The sequence below is a fragment of the Schistocerca cancellata genome, chromosome 1 (genome assembly GCF_023864275.1).
Source record: "Schistocerca cancellata isolate TAMUIC-IGC-003103 chromosome 1, iqSchCanc2.1, whole genome shotgun sequence".
NCBI classification, from domain to species: domain Eukaryota; kingdom Metazoa; phylum Arthropoda; class Insecta; order Orthoptera; family Acrididae; genus Schistocerca; species Schistocerca cancellata.
Genome location: NC_064626.1, coordinates 848,757,465 through 848,772,732, shown reverse-complemented (window position 1 = coordinate 848,772,732; position 15,268 = coordinate 848,757,465). Strand labels below are relative to the sequence as shown.

The 15,268-nt window shown below is 44.7% G+C and overlaps 1 protein-coding gene across 3 annotated transcripts in view; it reads left to right on the top strand.

Moving 5' to 3' along the window:
- Positions 1–3,145: 3,145 nt before the first annotated feature.
- LOC126188996 (TOX high mobility group box family member 4-B-like) overlaps positions 3,146–15,268 on the top strand; it is a 477,811-nt gene continuing 465,688 nt past the window's right edge. For all 3 annotated transcript variants that reach the window (XM_049930833.1, XM_049930799.1, XM_049930816.1), the window contains exon 1: positions 3,146–3,509. In XM_049930833.1, coding sequence (XP_049786790.1) covers positions 3,441–3,509 — 69 coding nt within the window. In that variant the 5' untranslated portion in view covers positions 3,146–3,440. The remainder of the gene's footprint in view (positions 3,510–15,268) is intronic.

Genomic DNA, 15,268 nt, shown 5'->3' with positions numbered 1-15,268 from the left:
TCCCTGGTTCCACTAATGCTTAAGTTTATTCTACTGCACGTTTCATAGATGCTTTAGACACAACCGTAAAGCCACATGTACTTGCTGAACCTACTGGGAGGAGGAGGAAGTTTCATCAAACCACAAAACGTTTGAGCAGCCTTTTTTCCTTTTACTCTTGCACACATTGCATACACTAACTTCAAATTCACATCATATGAATTATGCACAATGTTGAAAGTCATTTTCGAGGTAGATTTATTGCAGGATCTACACAGAACAAGTAATTTTGACGCTAAACCTTTCCTGCTACTTTGTTGTTCAGTTATTTCCAGACAGCCTACACCATCACATTGTTTACATTTCGCCACTTCCTTTATCAAAGAAGATAAGATACCCACATCAACAACAACAAATCCACTACAAACATCGTCATTGTCAACACAAAAATTTGAATAACCAGGAGGCGTGCCATGTGGAAGTTTCTTCCCTGAATAACTGATACATAGGTTACTTTCAACAGTGTGGCTTGCTTTGTTTTTGAACTGGTTACCACGGAATTTCCTTTTATTGAATTTCTTGATGCGTGGCATAGTTCGTATTTATTGCACACTAAAGGATATGTACATCCACAAATATAAGTAGCACTTGGGCAACAAACATTCAGTAACACGTGTACCAACTGCTTGAGTGAAACAAAAGCAAATACTAGCAAAGATAATAATTTACAGATACTAGAAATCTGCACTGTTACCAACATATACAATGTATCATACGTATAATCGCTGAAAACAGAAATTTCACAGTTCTTTTCGAAATAGTACTGGTTTCTGTAACAGAAATAAAGGGGGTGTGGAGGCATATATGACTGTAAGTTTACAATTCGGTATATATATGTCATTTTTCATTTGAAACCTGTTGTTGTTGTGGTCTTCAGTCCTGAGACTGGTTTGATGCAGCTCTCCATGCTACTCTATCCTGTGCAAGCTTCTTCATCTCCCAGTACCTACTGCAGCCTACATCCTTCTGAATCTGCTTAGAGTATTCATCTCTTGGTCTCTCTCTACGATTTTTACCCTCCACGCTGCCCTCCAGTACTAAATTGGTGATCACTTGACGCCTCAGAACATGTCCTACCAACCGATCCCTTCTTCAAGTCAAGTTGTGCCACAAACTCCTCCCCAATTCTATTCAATCCCTCCTCATTAGTTATGTGATCTACCCATCTAATCTACAGCATTCTTCTGTAGCACCACATTTCGAAAGCTTCTATTCTCTTCTTGTCCAAATTATTTATCGTCCATGTTTCACTTCCATACATGGGTAAACTCCGTACAAATACTTTCAGAAACGACTTCGTGACACTTAAATCTATACTCGATGTTAACATATTTCTCTTCTTCAGAAACGCTTTCCTTGCCATTGCCAGTCTACATTTTATATCTTCTCTACTTCGACCATCATCAGTTATTTTGCTCCCCAAATAGCAAAACTCCTTTACTACTTTAAGTGTCTCATTTCCTAATCTAATTCCCTCAGCATCACCCGACTTAATTCGACTACACTGCAATATCCTCGTTTTGCTTTTGTTGATATTCATCTTTGAAACCTATAATGTATATATCAATGTAATCAGGAAAAACTATACAATTTAATAAAGTCATAAAAAATTAGATTTTTGCACCATTTATAAGTACCCTGTAACCTTAATGGCATTCTTGACTAACTTCAACTCACGACGTCCATTCTCAAAGGTAACTAACGCTCACGACCGTTGGAGCAAGTATTTAAAGCAAACCTGATTTGTATGGCCATAGTAGCGCTACTAGCACCACTCTTATGCGACTGGCGTGACACTTGAATAGACATCATATTTTAGATGTAGAAGCACGCTAACCAACTTTCGTCTACGCCGTGCAACTGCTTCTTTGTGTTGCGATTTTTTTTCTGTCAGTGTTTGGAACGTCAGGATGAATAATTAAATAATCAATACATTGGTTGTGACATTCGAAAAATATACTTTTTCATCTCGTTAAGCTATTTTTGTTTATATGAAGAGACATAAGATAGACACTACCCTTATAGAAAGTTTCTGTATCTGTCACTGCGGTGCTACTTGTGGGAATGCGAAGTGTAGGTTGCTCGAGAAGAGCCACAAGCAAGTGTACGAGAACGAACAAGTCTGTTGCCTCCCGGTGCGGGACAGTAGTGGGTGTGAGCGGCAGCTCCCAGAGGACGCGGCGGATTAGCGGCACAGAGCGCGCGTGATGCCGATGCGGCCAAACAGTCCCCCGTGACGCGAGCTCGGCACGCCGCATCGATTCGCGGTTCGCGGCCGCGGGCGCGCCACGCGTGCGGGCCGGGCCGGCCAAGACTGCCGCCGCCTCACGCGCAAATTAATCGCTCGTATTAAATGCCAGATCCGTCTCGCGCGCTCTCCGCCGCAATCGATGACGGACCCACCGAGGCGACCGCCCGAGCAGCACACACGATGCTCGCTCGCGTTCACACACACACAAACACACGCATACACACAAACACACACACGTGTGGCCGCCTCGCTTTTAATGCTGTTTGCTCTCCGGCTTGTGCGCTAGCGCGTGCGCGCGCGCGCGCGCACGCTCGCGCCCGCGCCTCCGCTTCCAGTGTAAACACTACGTCAGAATGTATTTTAACTAAATTAGTCAATGTTCTGAAATGAATCTCATAAATATATTTACTCAGAGAAAATTAATTAGAATTTAAATGGAATTTTTGATGAACTCGGTTGTGTAAATCATTTTTCAAACCCATTTTGTTAATCGAGTTCAAAAAATTGTGATTGGAAAATGATAGTATTAAAACAGATGCCTCACTCCCCCTTTTTGTTTCTCTGTATACACGGGCGGGGAAAAAAAAAGAAACGGGGTTTAAAAATATGTCTGCTCGGGATTATTACGACCTTTTTTGTTGATACGGAGATTGAAATCGGCGCGGGACGGGTACGAGTCGGGGCCGGTTGTGCGCATCTCTGCGGAGGGGAAGGCGCCCCTCGCGGGTGGGGAGAGGGCCCTCTCCCCTCCGCGGAGCGCGGCCGCGGGCGCCGTGGTGGGGGCGGCGGGCCGCGTGGTGGGGGCGGCACGGGCCCCCGAGCGCTAACCGGCGCGCCGGCGGCCCTCCCGACAACTACTCCGTAGTGCAACGTGCCCGCGCCAACACGTCGAGGCCCGCGAGTCGGTCCACCGCTGAGCCGCCTGCCTACCTTGCCAGCCCACCTGGCCCAGCGCCGCCCGCAGCAGCAGCAGCTGTAGTGCTCAGCCGCGCCCGACCGCCGCGCGGCTACACCGCTCCCGGCAGCAGAGCAGAGGAGCAGGAGGAGAGGAAGCGCGCCGCGGGCGAGAGGACCCCGAACAGAAGCCAGCGTGGAACAGCCGGCGCTGTCGCTGTACCACGTACAGCGTCCCTGGGGGCCCTGCCAGGCTATGGAGGCTAGCTACTGCATGGGCACCGATGTAGACGTCTGTCGGATGTTCGATCAGTACCTGTACAAGGTGAGTGCGTGCCGTGCCAGGTTGAATCTCGCGCGCAGTCCGCCCGGTGCGTGCGTGGGTGGGTGTGTGTGCGGCCGCCGCCGCCGCATCTCGCTGCCTCGCGTGTGTGTGTCTACGATGCCAGTGCGCTAGGAGACGCTTCTACTCTGTACCGTGTGAACCAACCCGTTTATCGTCTACAAAGTGCCATGTGCCTGCGGGAGTATTACAATGAGCGTGCGGTGATTAGACGAGTGTCACAACAGTGCAGCGCCCTACACTAGCCCCTTTACCGAGGGTGATGTTATACTCTTGTGATTTCTGAGATTGTACGGCGTGATTGATATATAACATATTTATGGGTTTACATTCAAATGGAGAACAGCATTTCTTTGCACAGTAACAAGGCTGCAAACACCTTTGAGATCATCGTTTGCTGCGCTGTCGAAAACCCTAGACCGTTTCCCGAACTATTACGTGTAAAAAATCAAATCGTCATCTCGAATGAACACCCCGAAATATACATTCGTTTTCTAATCTGCGTGTCGAATGTGATGGTGAAGTAGACACTTTCCTTTAATTTATCGTTCATTCGAGACTTGTGGGCTCGAAATATGATTGTTCGGATTTTGCCTGTTATTACAGTCTTGGCATTAAATGAGTATAGTCCTGAGAGCGTCCAGCCTGCTTCTTTTTATTTTTTTATTTACCTGACAAGTGATATTGTTAATCTCATCACGTGAGTAATCCAGATCTGAAGACAGTGTAAAGTTCTGTCGACGCATCTATCCAGCGATTAAACGTATAACAGACGCGTTTGGTAGAACCGCAATTCATAACCCTTTTTTACCACTGTAATTATCCTGCAAATCACTTGAGGTGAATATCAGGATGGTTCCATAACGAAATGAAAGCCGACGGACAGCAGATTTAAATCTCCTTCTCTTCTCGGCAGATGTCTGGTAAAATGTAAGTTACAGTTGGTTCGATAGATAAGCACCCGTTTTTTCAACTCTGTGGCATATTAGCATCTCCGTTTAGTAAGTACTGCTACGTTGCTCGCAAACTGCTATTTCGTTTCCCTATTGGAGTGAACATTGCCTTGGGCCTTCATAGCGCGGAAAAAAATAAATTACTGTGTCAAGACATGGAGATAAAGTTAGGGGATTGGAATAAGAGAACTTTGTGATTAGTCAACACCTGTTGGGGAGGCGGCCAGTTCAGTGACCCCCGCCGCCCGGCTCCTGGACGCCCCGCGCAAGAGGGTTGTTTGTATTAAAAAGTGATTATCGCCAGGCGGAACACTATTTGCCGAGAAATACTGCCCCGCTGCTCCTTGCCGCGCTCCCGTTGCTCACGGGTTCGAACCGCAAAGTCATACCTTGTTGCCAGTGCGAGACCAACTTGCCTCATCAGCATTAACTACCGGTTTTCGGTATGCCGCATTCTATCAGAGTATCGTTTTCGCTCAGAAATCAATGGCTATACGAGTTTCAGAACGTTCGAGCACTTGCTGTTGCTTCGCCTTAATAGTCCTCGCGTTCCAGTAAGCGCGCGATATTTCTCATCGCTGCCTCCAAACAAGGTGAGCACGGTGGTTAACAATGCGTATGCTATGTTCAAACGGTGTCCGTGTCCTGGCTCGGCCTTATAAATGCAGTGGGCAGTGTTCGCGTATGCATAATGTAGTATAGCGCACGTCGCGTTCAGTCGGCTGCCACGAAATAATGTCCCGATATTTTACCTTGCGAAACGGAATTATAAAGCGGTAGCCCCCGTCTAGAGCTCTTTTCAGAGCTTCTACTCTTCTCGCGCCACTGATACCGGTCTTACTTTACGGCCAGGAGATTAATGAGTTTCAGCTCGTCGGATATGCCGTCTCCGAAGATGAAACTGTGTGTCCCATGTAGCTGACGCCATATAAAGGCTGTATAGTGCGCTCGTAATTTACGATATGAGAGGGTGTCGCTGCCGGAGGAGAGGGTGGACGGGAGAGAGGGGCGGAGGGGCGATGTCGGAACGGGAAGTGCTTCTCTGCGCGTGCGGTGCCGCACGGAATGCGCCCAAATTTACGCCTAGCTTTTCCGCGTGTGATTGCGACAGTCAGCAACGGAGCTCGCCGGTACCTTGAAATCACCTCTTCGTGCCTGCGCTGCTTCTGGATGCTAGTGGTTGTACCTTCCACTAACGGTAAAGACGCGGCAAGTACTCACAGCTCTCAACGGTGGCGCAGAATTTTTCGTAACTTTTGTAAGTGACGTCTATCTTAAGGTTCTTATTTCAACGAACTCCGAACTGTTCAGAGTGGCAAGACGCGCGGTAGTACATTACGGCCGCCGTAGCTGGAAGCTGGGTGTGGCTGAGGACGAGTTCCGCAGGGGCTCTGAACGCCGAAAGTGATCTTCTTCTGTGCACAGGAGAGAGAAGAGTATTCCTTTTTTTCCCCTCGTTACATCGCTGGAGTCTGAACAGGCTATTGCTACACATAACGCTTCAGAGCAGCGTTTTTTCGTCTTCGTCCATAATTCCGTCGCATACCGGACGGGCAGGGAGCGCTCTAAGCTTTCTCGGTCGGGCATTTCTGCTGTTTGGAGAGTGCTGTAGAAGCCTGCGTGGGCCGTCCGCCGCATGACAGCTACAGCTCGGACGGGAACGCGCGCGCTCCCAAATTATGCCCACTATCTCAATCTCGCTGATGGCCGAATCTCACCGTAATCACTATTCTGCAATCACCGGGGTAATGATACGTTTGTCAGCAATAACTCAGCGGAATGTGTTTTGATTGTCGTAACTGCGACTGTGCGCCGGCGTCCGCCCGCCCATTGGCTCCGGGGCCGTAATTGTTCTTTATCTGTTGCAGTAAAGTCCGATTACGGTCGCCTCTCATTAGCGTCTTATTGCTCGATCTCGTCTCGTAGACAAAGGTAATTTAATTTTATGTAGCTCCAGGGACTAATTGTAAGTTTTAGTAATCAGTTGATAGCGGACACAGAGCACTTTATCGCAGAGGCCACACAGCGGCGGCATCCCACGACTGTACATTTCTGCACACCGGTAGTTCTTGTACCGACCAGTAGGCGGAGAGCAGTCTGATTCGAATCATCCCAAAGAGACATTTGTACCGGATGAAATAAAGACCAACTTATCGCCACATCTACAGCGCTACCTACTTGTCTGTCAACAGTGCATGTTAAGTTTCTTTCTACATCATGTATCTGTTCCTTAGTGCATAGAGGCGGGAGAGGGGTGGAAGGAAACACAACTAAAGTTGGCTTTCTCATTCTTGTCTTGTTCTGACTCGGAAAGTGTTATGTAACTAGTAAAATCTTTAGACGCTGTGCTGACCTTTGAACCAGCCTGGTGGACAGCGGTTAAGACACTGGACCTTTAGGAAGACTGAGGTTTGAAATTTCCATCCAGTAATATAAATGTAGATTTTCCGTGGCTTCCCTAAATCGTTTAAGACGAATGCTGGGATGGTTCCTTGAAGTGAGACATGGCTAATTTCTTCCCCCATCATGACCTGTGGGTGCTTGTGCCTCGTCGCTACTGACATCGTCATTGACGAGACGTTATATTCTAATCTTCGTTCTTTCTTTCCCGATATTTTCTCAATATTTTTCTAAAAAAGTAACTGTCCATTAAAAAGGATTTAAAATTATATGTGATGGCCGTACTCATAACGGCACGTGCTGGCCTCGGGAATTTGAAGCTGGTGATAACGTTAAAACGATGTAGCGACCCAAGGTTGGAAGCCGGACAATTGTCTTTCGCAGATATTATTCTTCGGATTGAACCAACCGGTCGCAACCCTCTGACCAATGAAAGATTCATTTCACCACATATCTCCACCATTTCGTTACAGCGTGTGCCACAAATGAAGTAGCCGATTGCATCATTTCAGAAAGAGGAACGTAACTGCACAATTCGTAAGTTACTCTGTTTCGACATCAGGTCGTGCCGAAAACTGTGCAGGCTTTTGTTTGGTGTGCAGCAGCAGCCGTATGATAAGAGGGGATGGGAATAACGACCCCCGAGAGCGCACCTGTCGGGACTCGTTACTTCACGGCAGACCTGCCGCGCTTTGGTTCGTCGGGTGCGCCTGCCACGAAAATAAGACCCAATACTCTGCGCCGTGAGAGGAGGCCGACAGGCTGGCAAATTGGCAACGACCGTCGTGCGAAATGACCGGCAGAGGGCGGTGGTCACGGGTGGGGGATTACACTCACAGCGAAACTATATCTTTGTCTGGTCTGCGCGCCCATTCTTTCGCAATCGTTTTGAAATTGTGAGGGAGTAATATCTTGCAGGTTTATGAGAATGGGCGCATCATCCTACGATGTAGGCATCAGTAGCGAGGAAGTTAGCTGCTGTAACTTGCCTGGACTAATTCGGGGCAGTCACAAAAAACTGTATTCAGGACAGCCTAGGTTTGAGCACACTCCACTCATCAGAGTGGTACTATTTTTATTCGCTCATGACTACTGAAATAAAGGCTCCCTTTGTAAACGATTCTGAAATAAGCAAAGAAAACAGTTACATCTTTCATTCGTTTAAGACAACTTTCGTATTAATTGCTGATCTGAATTTGAGATACCGCAGTATCGCTAAGACTGCAAAGTTATTGATTTCAACAGCCACTTCGAGGGAATCACTTGCTTTACAAACCAGTTTGCTAGAGACCATAGCAGTCTTTGATAAACTGCTTGCCTTAGAAAAATAATTCTTATCATTCTGGAAGTAATATTTAGCCATGTTTATTGATGAACTGCGTGACGACCGATACCGCAAAATACGTGACAATAAGCCAATTCTTACCTCAGTGTGACATGAGACAGGATACGGACAGCAACGTTGGGAAAATTATCGTCGGAAACACAAGCTGCATTTTGGAGAAATAACTACAGTTACCAGTATCAGGTTGTTTCACAGCTAATAGGACTGTGAACCACAATTCTGCTTCGCCGGATACAGTTTGTCACGAGGGAGCCATACCCGCTTCAGTGCTCGCTGTTTCCGTTCCGAGAATTCCAGAAGGTGCTGCTTACGCCATCTTGCGATCAATCGGGAAACTGAACAACTGTTGGAAGCTAAAACTTGCCTGAAATTACCGACTCCAACTTAATGGGCAGCATATTTTCGTATACGCACCAAAAACCAATGCATTATACGTACTGACTAGCACTTGGAACTATTATATTACTACCAATACATTTGTCACTGCCACTTATGATTCACTCGCGCATGAAGCAAGAGCCTATCAGTTGTCGTGAGAACAATACTTCTTATACCGTACTCTGGTTCTCCAGTTCATCTTACAACCCTTTTTTGAAAAAGCTGTTGACTTTTTTTTCAACAGCTCCCTTATAAGGCTTCATAAAATTTTATGCACATCTCTAGATTCTTGCTATCATTCCCTCCAGAATTATTAGCTGAAGATGTCAAATTTTTTATGCGTTTGCGTTGCACTTTTCCGAAAAAGTGGAATTAATTCGAAGTTTCTGAAAAGATCTATCTATGAATAATTTTACGTGTTTATCACATTCCGCAGAGATAGAAGACACATCCCTAACGCAGCAGAGAAGGGGTGCCCAATTTTAACTTATCTGGGCCACATTCGATGAGGACGAGTATTTTCGGCCGCATAGTTTACTGCTCACTAACAGTAATCGCTGGAAAAGAAGAAGAGAAACGAACCAACGACAGAAGAGCATCGTGTGGTGGGCATTTCAAATTGAAAATATGCAGTTTATCATAAGTTTAGACAAACGAAATTTTGTGCATTTTTTTCGATCGTGTGACAGATGCTCACATGCTGGGCAGCGCTGACAATTGCTTTGGCTGTATGCGGCCCGCGGGTTGGACACTCCTGCTGTACAGTAGTAGCGCACTTTTTTCCTCTGACTTACGAACGTTATTTTGTATTTTGTTTAATTTTAGTCTAGCTGCAAACTACTGAGAATTTTATCTAAACCGTTGTGGGTTTCTTTAATGTTTTTTCCCTTTATACAATATCATTTCGAGGGGAAAAAGTAATAGTGCACCTAAGACCTGATTTCTTTTTTCCTTTTCGTTCATCATTATTGGTTACTTCACTTTTTCACGTGTGAATGGGCTGTCAGCAGTCATATCGGCGCTCTTCATCCTGGTCTTTAGTTTAATTGGGTGATTATTTACAATAATTAAAAGAGCTCACTATAATGTATTGAAGTGTATGAAATGCGTGGAATAAATCGATTGATTGATGCTGTCCGTAACGAGAAGGAGCTGTGTAATGTTGGCGAATGACGAGTAACAAAAAAAAAAAAAGAGCGGGTTTGCTCACTCTCTCTGGTACATTTCTTTGCGTGAATGAATGACACGGTTAGCCCTATCACCTTAATTTGGGGATAACCGAATCTACATCGACAAAGAATATCGCATACATGCAAATGTAGTCCGACGACCGTATCTGTGTTATCGGCGTCGAGTGCCTTCCAGAGGTGGTCCGTACCGGTGCAGTGCAGTCCGTACTGACAGGACGGTGCAGTAGGAGCGGGCGGCGGGCGGCGGGCACGGCTGTGACAGAGCGCGCGGCGGCCGGCGCACGGCTGAGCGCGCTCGGCGCGGTGTGACGCGTGGCGCCGACTGTGCGCCGGAGCGCGCCACAGCCGCCTGCCCCACTTACTTCACTTCTCCGCTTACTCTCGAATTTGTTTTTTTCCTGCTGAATTATTCAGCTCATGAATTATGTATCACTTCTCAAGTAGCGCGAACAAAAAGTGAGAAGACGGCGGCGGAGGAGGAGAAGAATAAAATACATTCATTACCTCGCGAGGAAGTAAAATAATGTTATTAATGCATTAATATTAATAATATGACAGTTTTAATATCCATAACAATCCGCTCGTCGCTGTAAAGTGCAGCAAGCCGCTACGGAGCTATTCGGCTGATCGGCGATCTCCTGCGACGTGTCACCTTTCCGGTTAATGTCGCCAGTGTCGTTGCAACGTGCGAGATTAATCTGTGGGGCACACTTAATGCCAGACAGTATTTTCCTCTCCGGTAAACGCGAGTGGTAACTGATAGTACTTCACATTTGGTGACGTGTAAAATCGTCAATTACTTTCCTCGAAACTCGTCTACACCGGTTGTAGGTTTCCCAAACGCGACGTTGCTATGTGGACAAAAAGTTTTGCAATGGTTAAATTTTTCAGAATGGAATTTACAATTCAAATTGACAGAAATCTTTATCATACGTGAATAAATTTCTCGATATTAATAACATTCTTTATTGTAAGCATACTCCATCTTGAACATATTTGAGAATGTGTAACGACGTTGTCAACTATAACGGACAAAGCATTTTTTTTTCAAAAATGAGGCATGTAAGTCTGTAACAAAACGGTAGGGTGACATCATGCGAACATCCGGTGAATGTTAAGAGCGTTAAGTGGTGTGAATTTTCCGGAGAAAATTGTGGTTGCTCCGTTCAGTACTTGACTATATCCGATGAAGATAACAGCATGCCACTTCAAACAGCACCATTCCCACTGTGACCATGAGTCCAACTTTTGAGATGATTGTTGCCATCTACACTATTTTTTTTAAAGTAACAATCAGCTTAAAAATTCTCTTCTTTTATTGCTAATAATATTACATGTAAAGCCGTTTTCGACATTTTGAAACAGTGAAAAGCTCTGTGACACGCAAGAGCAATTATTGAATGCTGAGTAGCAAGCTAATAAACCGAAGGAGCATTCAGGTATACTTCCTTCAACATTTAGCCGTCTGTTTTAATCTGCTGAATACGTCTTGAAGTACAATCTTATTATCGTTCTTCATCATTAGAAGGTAATTTAATAAATTAATAAGAGCAGTGAACAGTTTTAGTAATTAGAATGTCCGAGCGGTTCTAGGCGCTACAGTCTGCAACCGCGTGATTACTACGGTCGCAGATTCGAATCCTGCCTCGGGCATGGATGTGTGTGATGTCCTTAGGTTAGTTAGGTTTAAGTAGTTCTAAGTTCAAGGGGACTGATGACCTCAGAAGCTAAGTCCCATAGTGCTCAGAGCCATTTGAACCATTTTTAGTAATTAGAATTTTGGGGCTCCGGAAGTGTCGTCGAGTTTGCCCATGCGAAAACTTAAGGTGGTGGACTTTCCCCACACGACCGGTGTACGGAATACGAGTGCTAGCCAACGACAAGCCGAGTCGCCCGATAGTCGCCTGATGCCCGGCGCTGGGGAAATAATCCGCGCCGGTGGGCAGAACGACAGCGACTAACGGCATTTCCCAGCGCTTCGTTTCGTCACTGCTCTGCCGTCCACATTTCTCCTTTGTCCCGTATTTTCACCGTACAGAAATAAAAAGGTGTAAGAGCGAGTCGACTATCAATCCGAAATTGTTTCTCGCTGTAGGTCATTGGCGCCACCGTGTTCACAGATTGTGTCAAATGACGTGGAACCACATCCTGGTGCTCTTCCGGATTTCATTGGAAATGCTAATCCATTATTTCCATCTAAGCCTCACGTTAGTAACCATAAACAATGTACTCGCACTTAATGCTAAACAGTTATTATTATAGATGTGAGCTATTTTATAAATGTCAAGATCTGCAGTCGGGAATCAGTAAGGGAGAAGTCATCTACGTTTCCTGGAAGTTTTATGTTTTCTAATTAGCGTAAGTGTTGCACACTGATTAAAATAACTCAACCACCTGTGTTCGAGAACACCTGCGCTTCCTCGATATAAATCGCTTTGTGTAAGGTCTTTTTTTCCCACGTAAGAATGAAGGTCTTATTCACTGTGATTGCCACCTTGTTTAATACCTGTATGACTCGAGCTAGGTGATATTAACACAGACGTTAGAAAACTATTCATTATCACCGAGTTAAAATTTCGTGATGTTGTTGTTGTGGTCTTCAGTCCTGAGACTGGTTTGATGCAGCTCTCCATGCTACTCTATCCTGTGCAAGCTTCTTCATCTCCCAGTACCTACTGCAACCTACATCCTTTTGAATCTGCTTAGTGTACTGATCTCTTGGTCTCCCTCTACGATTTTTACCCTCCACGCTGCCCTCTAATACTAATCTGGTGATCCCTTGATGCCTCAGAAAATGTCCTACCAACCGATTCCTTCTTCTAGTCAAGTTGTGCCACAAACGTCTCTTCTCCCCAATCCTATTCAATACCTCTTCATTGGTTATGTGATCTACCCATCTAATCTTCAGCATTCTTCTGTAGCACCACATTTCGAAAGCTTCTATTCTCTTCTTGTCCAAGCTAGTTATCGTCCATGTTTCACTTCCATACATGGCCACACTCCATACAAATACTTTCAGAAATGACTTCCTGAGACTTAACTCTATATTTGATGTTAACAAATTTCTCTTCTTCAGAAACGCTTTCCTTGCCATTGCCAGTCTACGTTTTATATCCTCTCTACTTCGACCATCATCAGTTATTTTGCTCCCCAAATAGCAAAACTACTTTACTACTTTAAGTGTCTCATTTCCTAATCTAATTCCCGCAGCATCACCCGACTTAATTCGACTACATTCCATTATCCTCGTTTTGCTTCTGTTGATGTTCATCTTATATCCTCCTTTCAAGACAGTATCCATTCCGTTCAACTGCTCTTCCAAGTCCTTTGCTGTCTCTGACAGAATTACAATCTCATCGGCAAACCTCAAAGTTTTTATTACTTCTGCATGGATTTTAATATTTACACCGAATTTTTCTTTTGTTTCTTTCACTGCTTGCTCAATATAAAGGTTGAATAACATCGGGGATAGGCTACAACCCTGTTTCACTCCCTTCCCAACCATTGCTTCCCTTTCATGTCCCTCAACTCTTATAACTGTCATCTGCTTTCTGTACAAATTGTAAATAGCCTTTCGTTCCCTGTATTTTACCCCTGCCACCTTCAGAATTTGAAAGAGAGTATTCCACTCAACATTGTCAAAAGCTTTCTCTAAGTCTACAAATGCTAGAAAGCTTTCCTTAATCTAGCTTCCACGATAAGTCGTGGGGTCAGTATTGCCTCACGTGTTCCAACATTTCTACGGAATCCAAACTGATCTTCCCCGAGGTAGGCTTCTATCAGTTTTTTCCATTCGTCTGTAAAGAATTCGCGTTAGTATTTTGCTGCCGTGACTTATTAAACTGATAGTTCGGTAATTTTCACATCTGTTAGCACCTGATTTCTTTGGGATTGGAATTATTATATTCTTCTTGAAGTCTGAGGGAATTCCGCCTGTCTCATACATCTTGCTCACCAGATGGTAGAGTATGGTCAGGACTGGCTCTCCCAAGGCCATCAGTAGTTCTAATGGAATGTTGTCTACTCCCGGGGCCTTGTTTCGACTTAGGTGTTTCAGTGCTCTGTCAAACTCTTCACGCAGTATCATATCTCCCATTTCATCTTCATCTACCTCCTCTTCCATTTCCAAAATATTGTCCTCAAGAACATCGCCCTGTATAGACCCTCTATATATTCCTTCCACCTTTCTGCTTTCCCTTCTTTGCTTAGAACTGGGTTCCATCTGAGCTCTTGATGTTCATGCAGTGGTTCTCTTTTCTCCAAAGGTCTCTTTAATCTTCCTGTAGGCAGTATCTATCTTACCCCTCATGAGGTAAGCCTCTACATCCTTACATTTTCCTCTAGCCATCCCTGCTTAGCCAATTTGCACTTCCTGTCGATCTCATTTTTGAGACGTTTGTATTCCTTTTTGCCTGCTTCATTTACTGCATTTTTATATTTTCTCCTTTCATCAATTAAATTCAATATTTCTTCTGTTACCCAAGGATTTCTACTAGCCCTTGTCTTTTTACCTACTTTATCCTCTGCTGCCTTCACTACTTCATCCCTCAAAGCTAACCATTCTTCTTCTACTGTATTTCTTTCCCCCATTCCTGTCAATTGTTCCCTTATGCTCTCCCTGAAACTCTGTACAAGCTCTGGTTCTTTCAGTTTATCCAGGTCCCATCTCCTTAAATTCCCACCTTTTTGGAGTTTCTTCAGTTTTAATCTACAGTTCATAACCAATAGATTGTGGTCAGAGTCCACATCTGCCCCTGGAAATGTTTTACAGTTTAAAACCTAGTTCCTAAATCGCTGTCTTACCATTATATAATCTATCTGAAACCTGTCAGTATCTCCAGGGTTCTTCCATGTATACAACCTTCTTTCATGATTCTTGAACCAAGTGTTAGCTATGATTAAGTTGTGCTCTGTGCAAAATTCTACCAAGCGGCTTCCTCTTTCATTTCTTAGCCCCAATCCATATTCACCTACTACGTTTCCCTCTCTCCATTTTCCTACTACCGAATTCCAGTCACCCATCACTATTAAATTTTCGTCTCCCTTCATTATCGGAATAATTTCTTTTATTTCATCATACATTTCTTCAATTTCTTCGTCATCTGCAGAGCTAGTTGGCATATAAACTTGTACTACTGTAGTAGGCGTGGGCTTCGTGTCTGTCTTGGCGACAATAATGCGTTCACTATGCTGTTTGTAGTAACTCACCCGCACTCCTATTTTCCTATTCATTATTAAAGCTACTCCTGCATTACCCCTATTTGATTTTGTCTCTATGATCCTGTATTCGCCGACCAAAAGTCTTGTTCCTCCTGCCACCGAACTTCACTAAGTCCCACTATATCTAATTTTAACCTATCCATTTGCCTTTTTAAATTTTCTAACCTACCTGTCTTATTAAGGGATCTGACATTCCACGCTCCGATCCGTAGATCGCCAGTTTTCTTTCTCCTGATAACGACGTCCTCTTGAGTA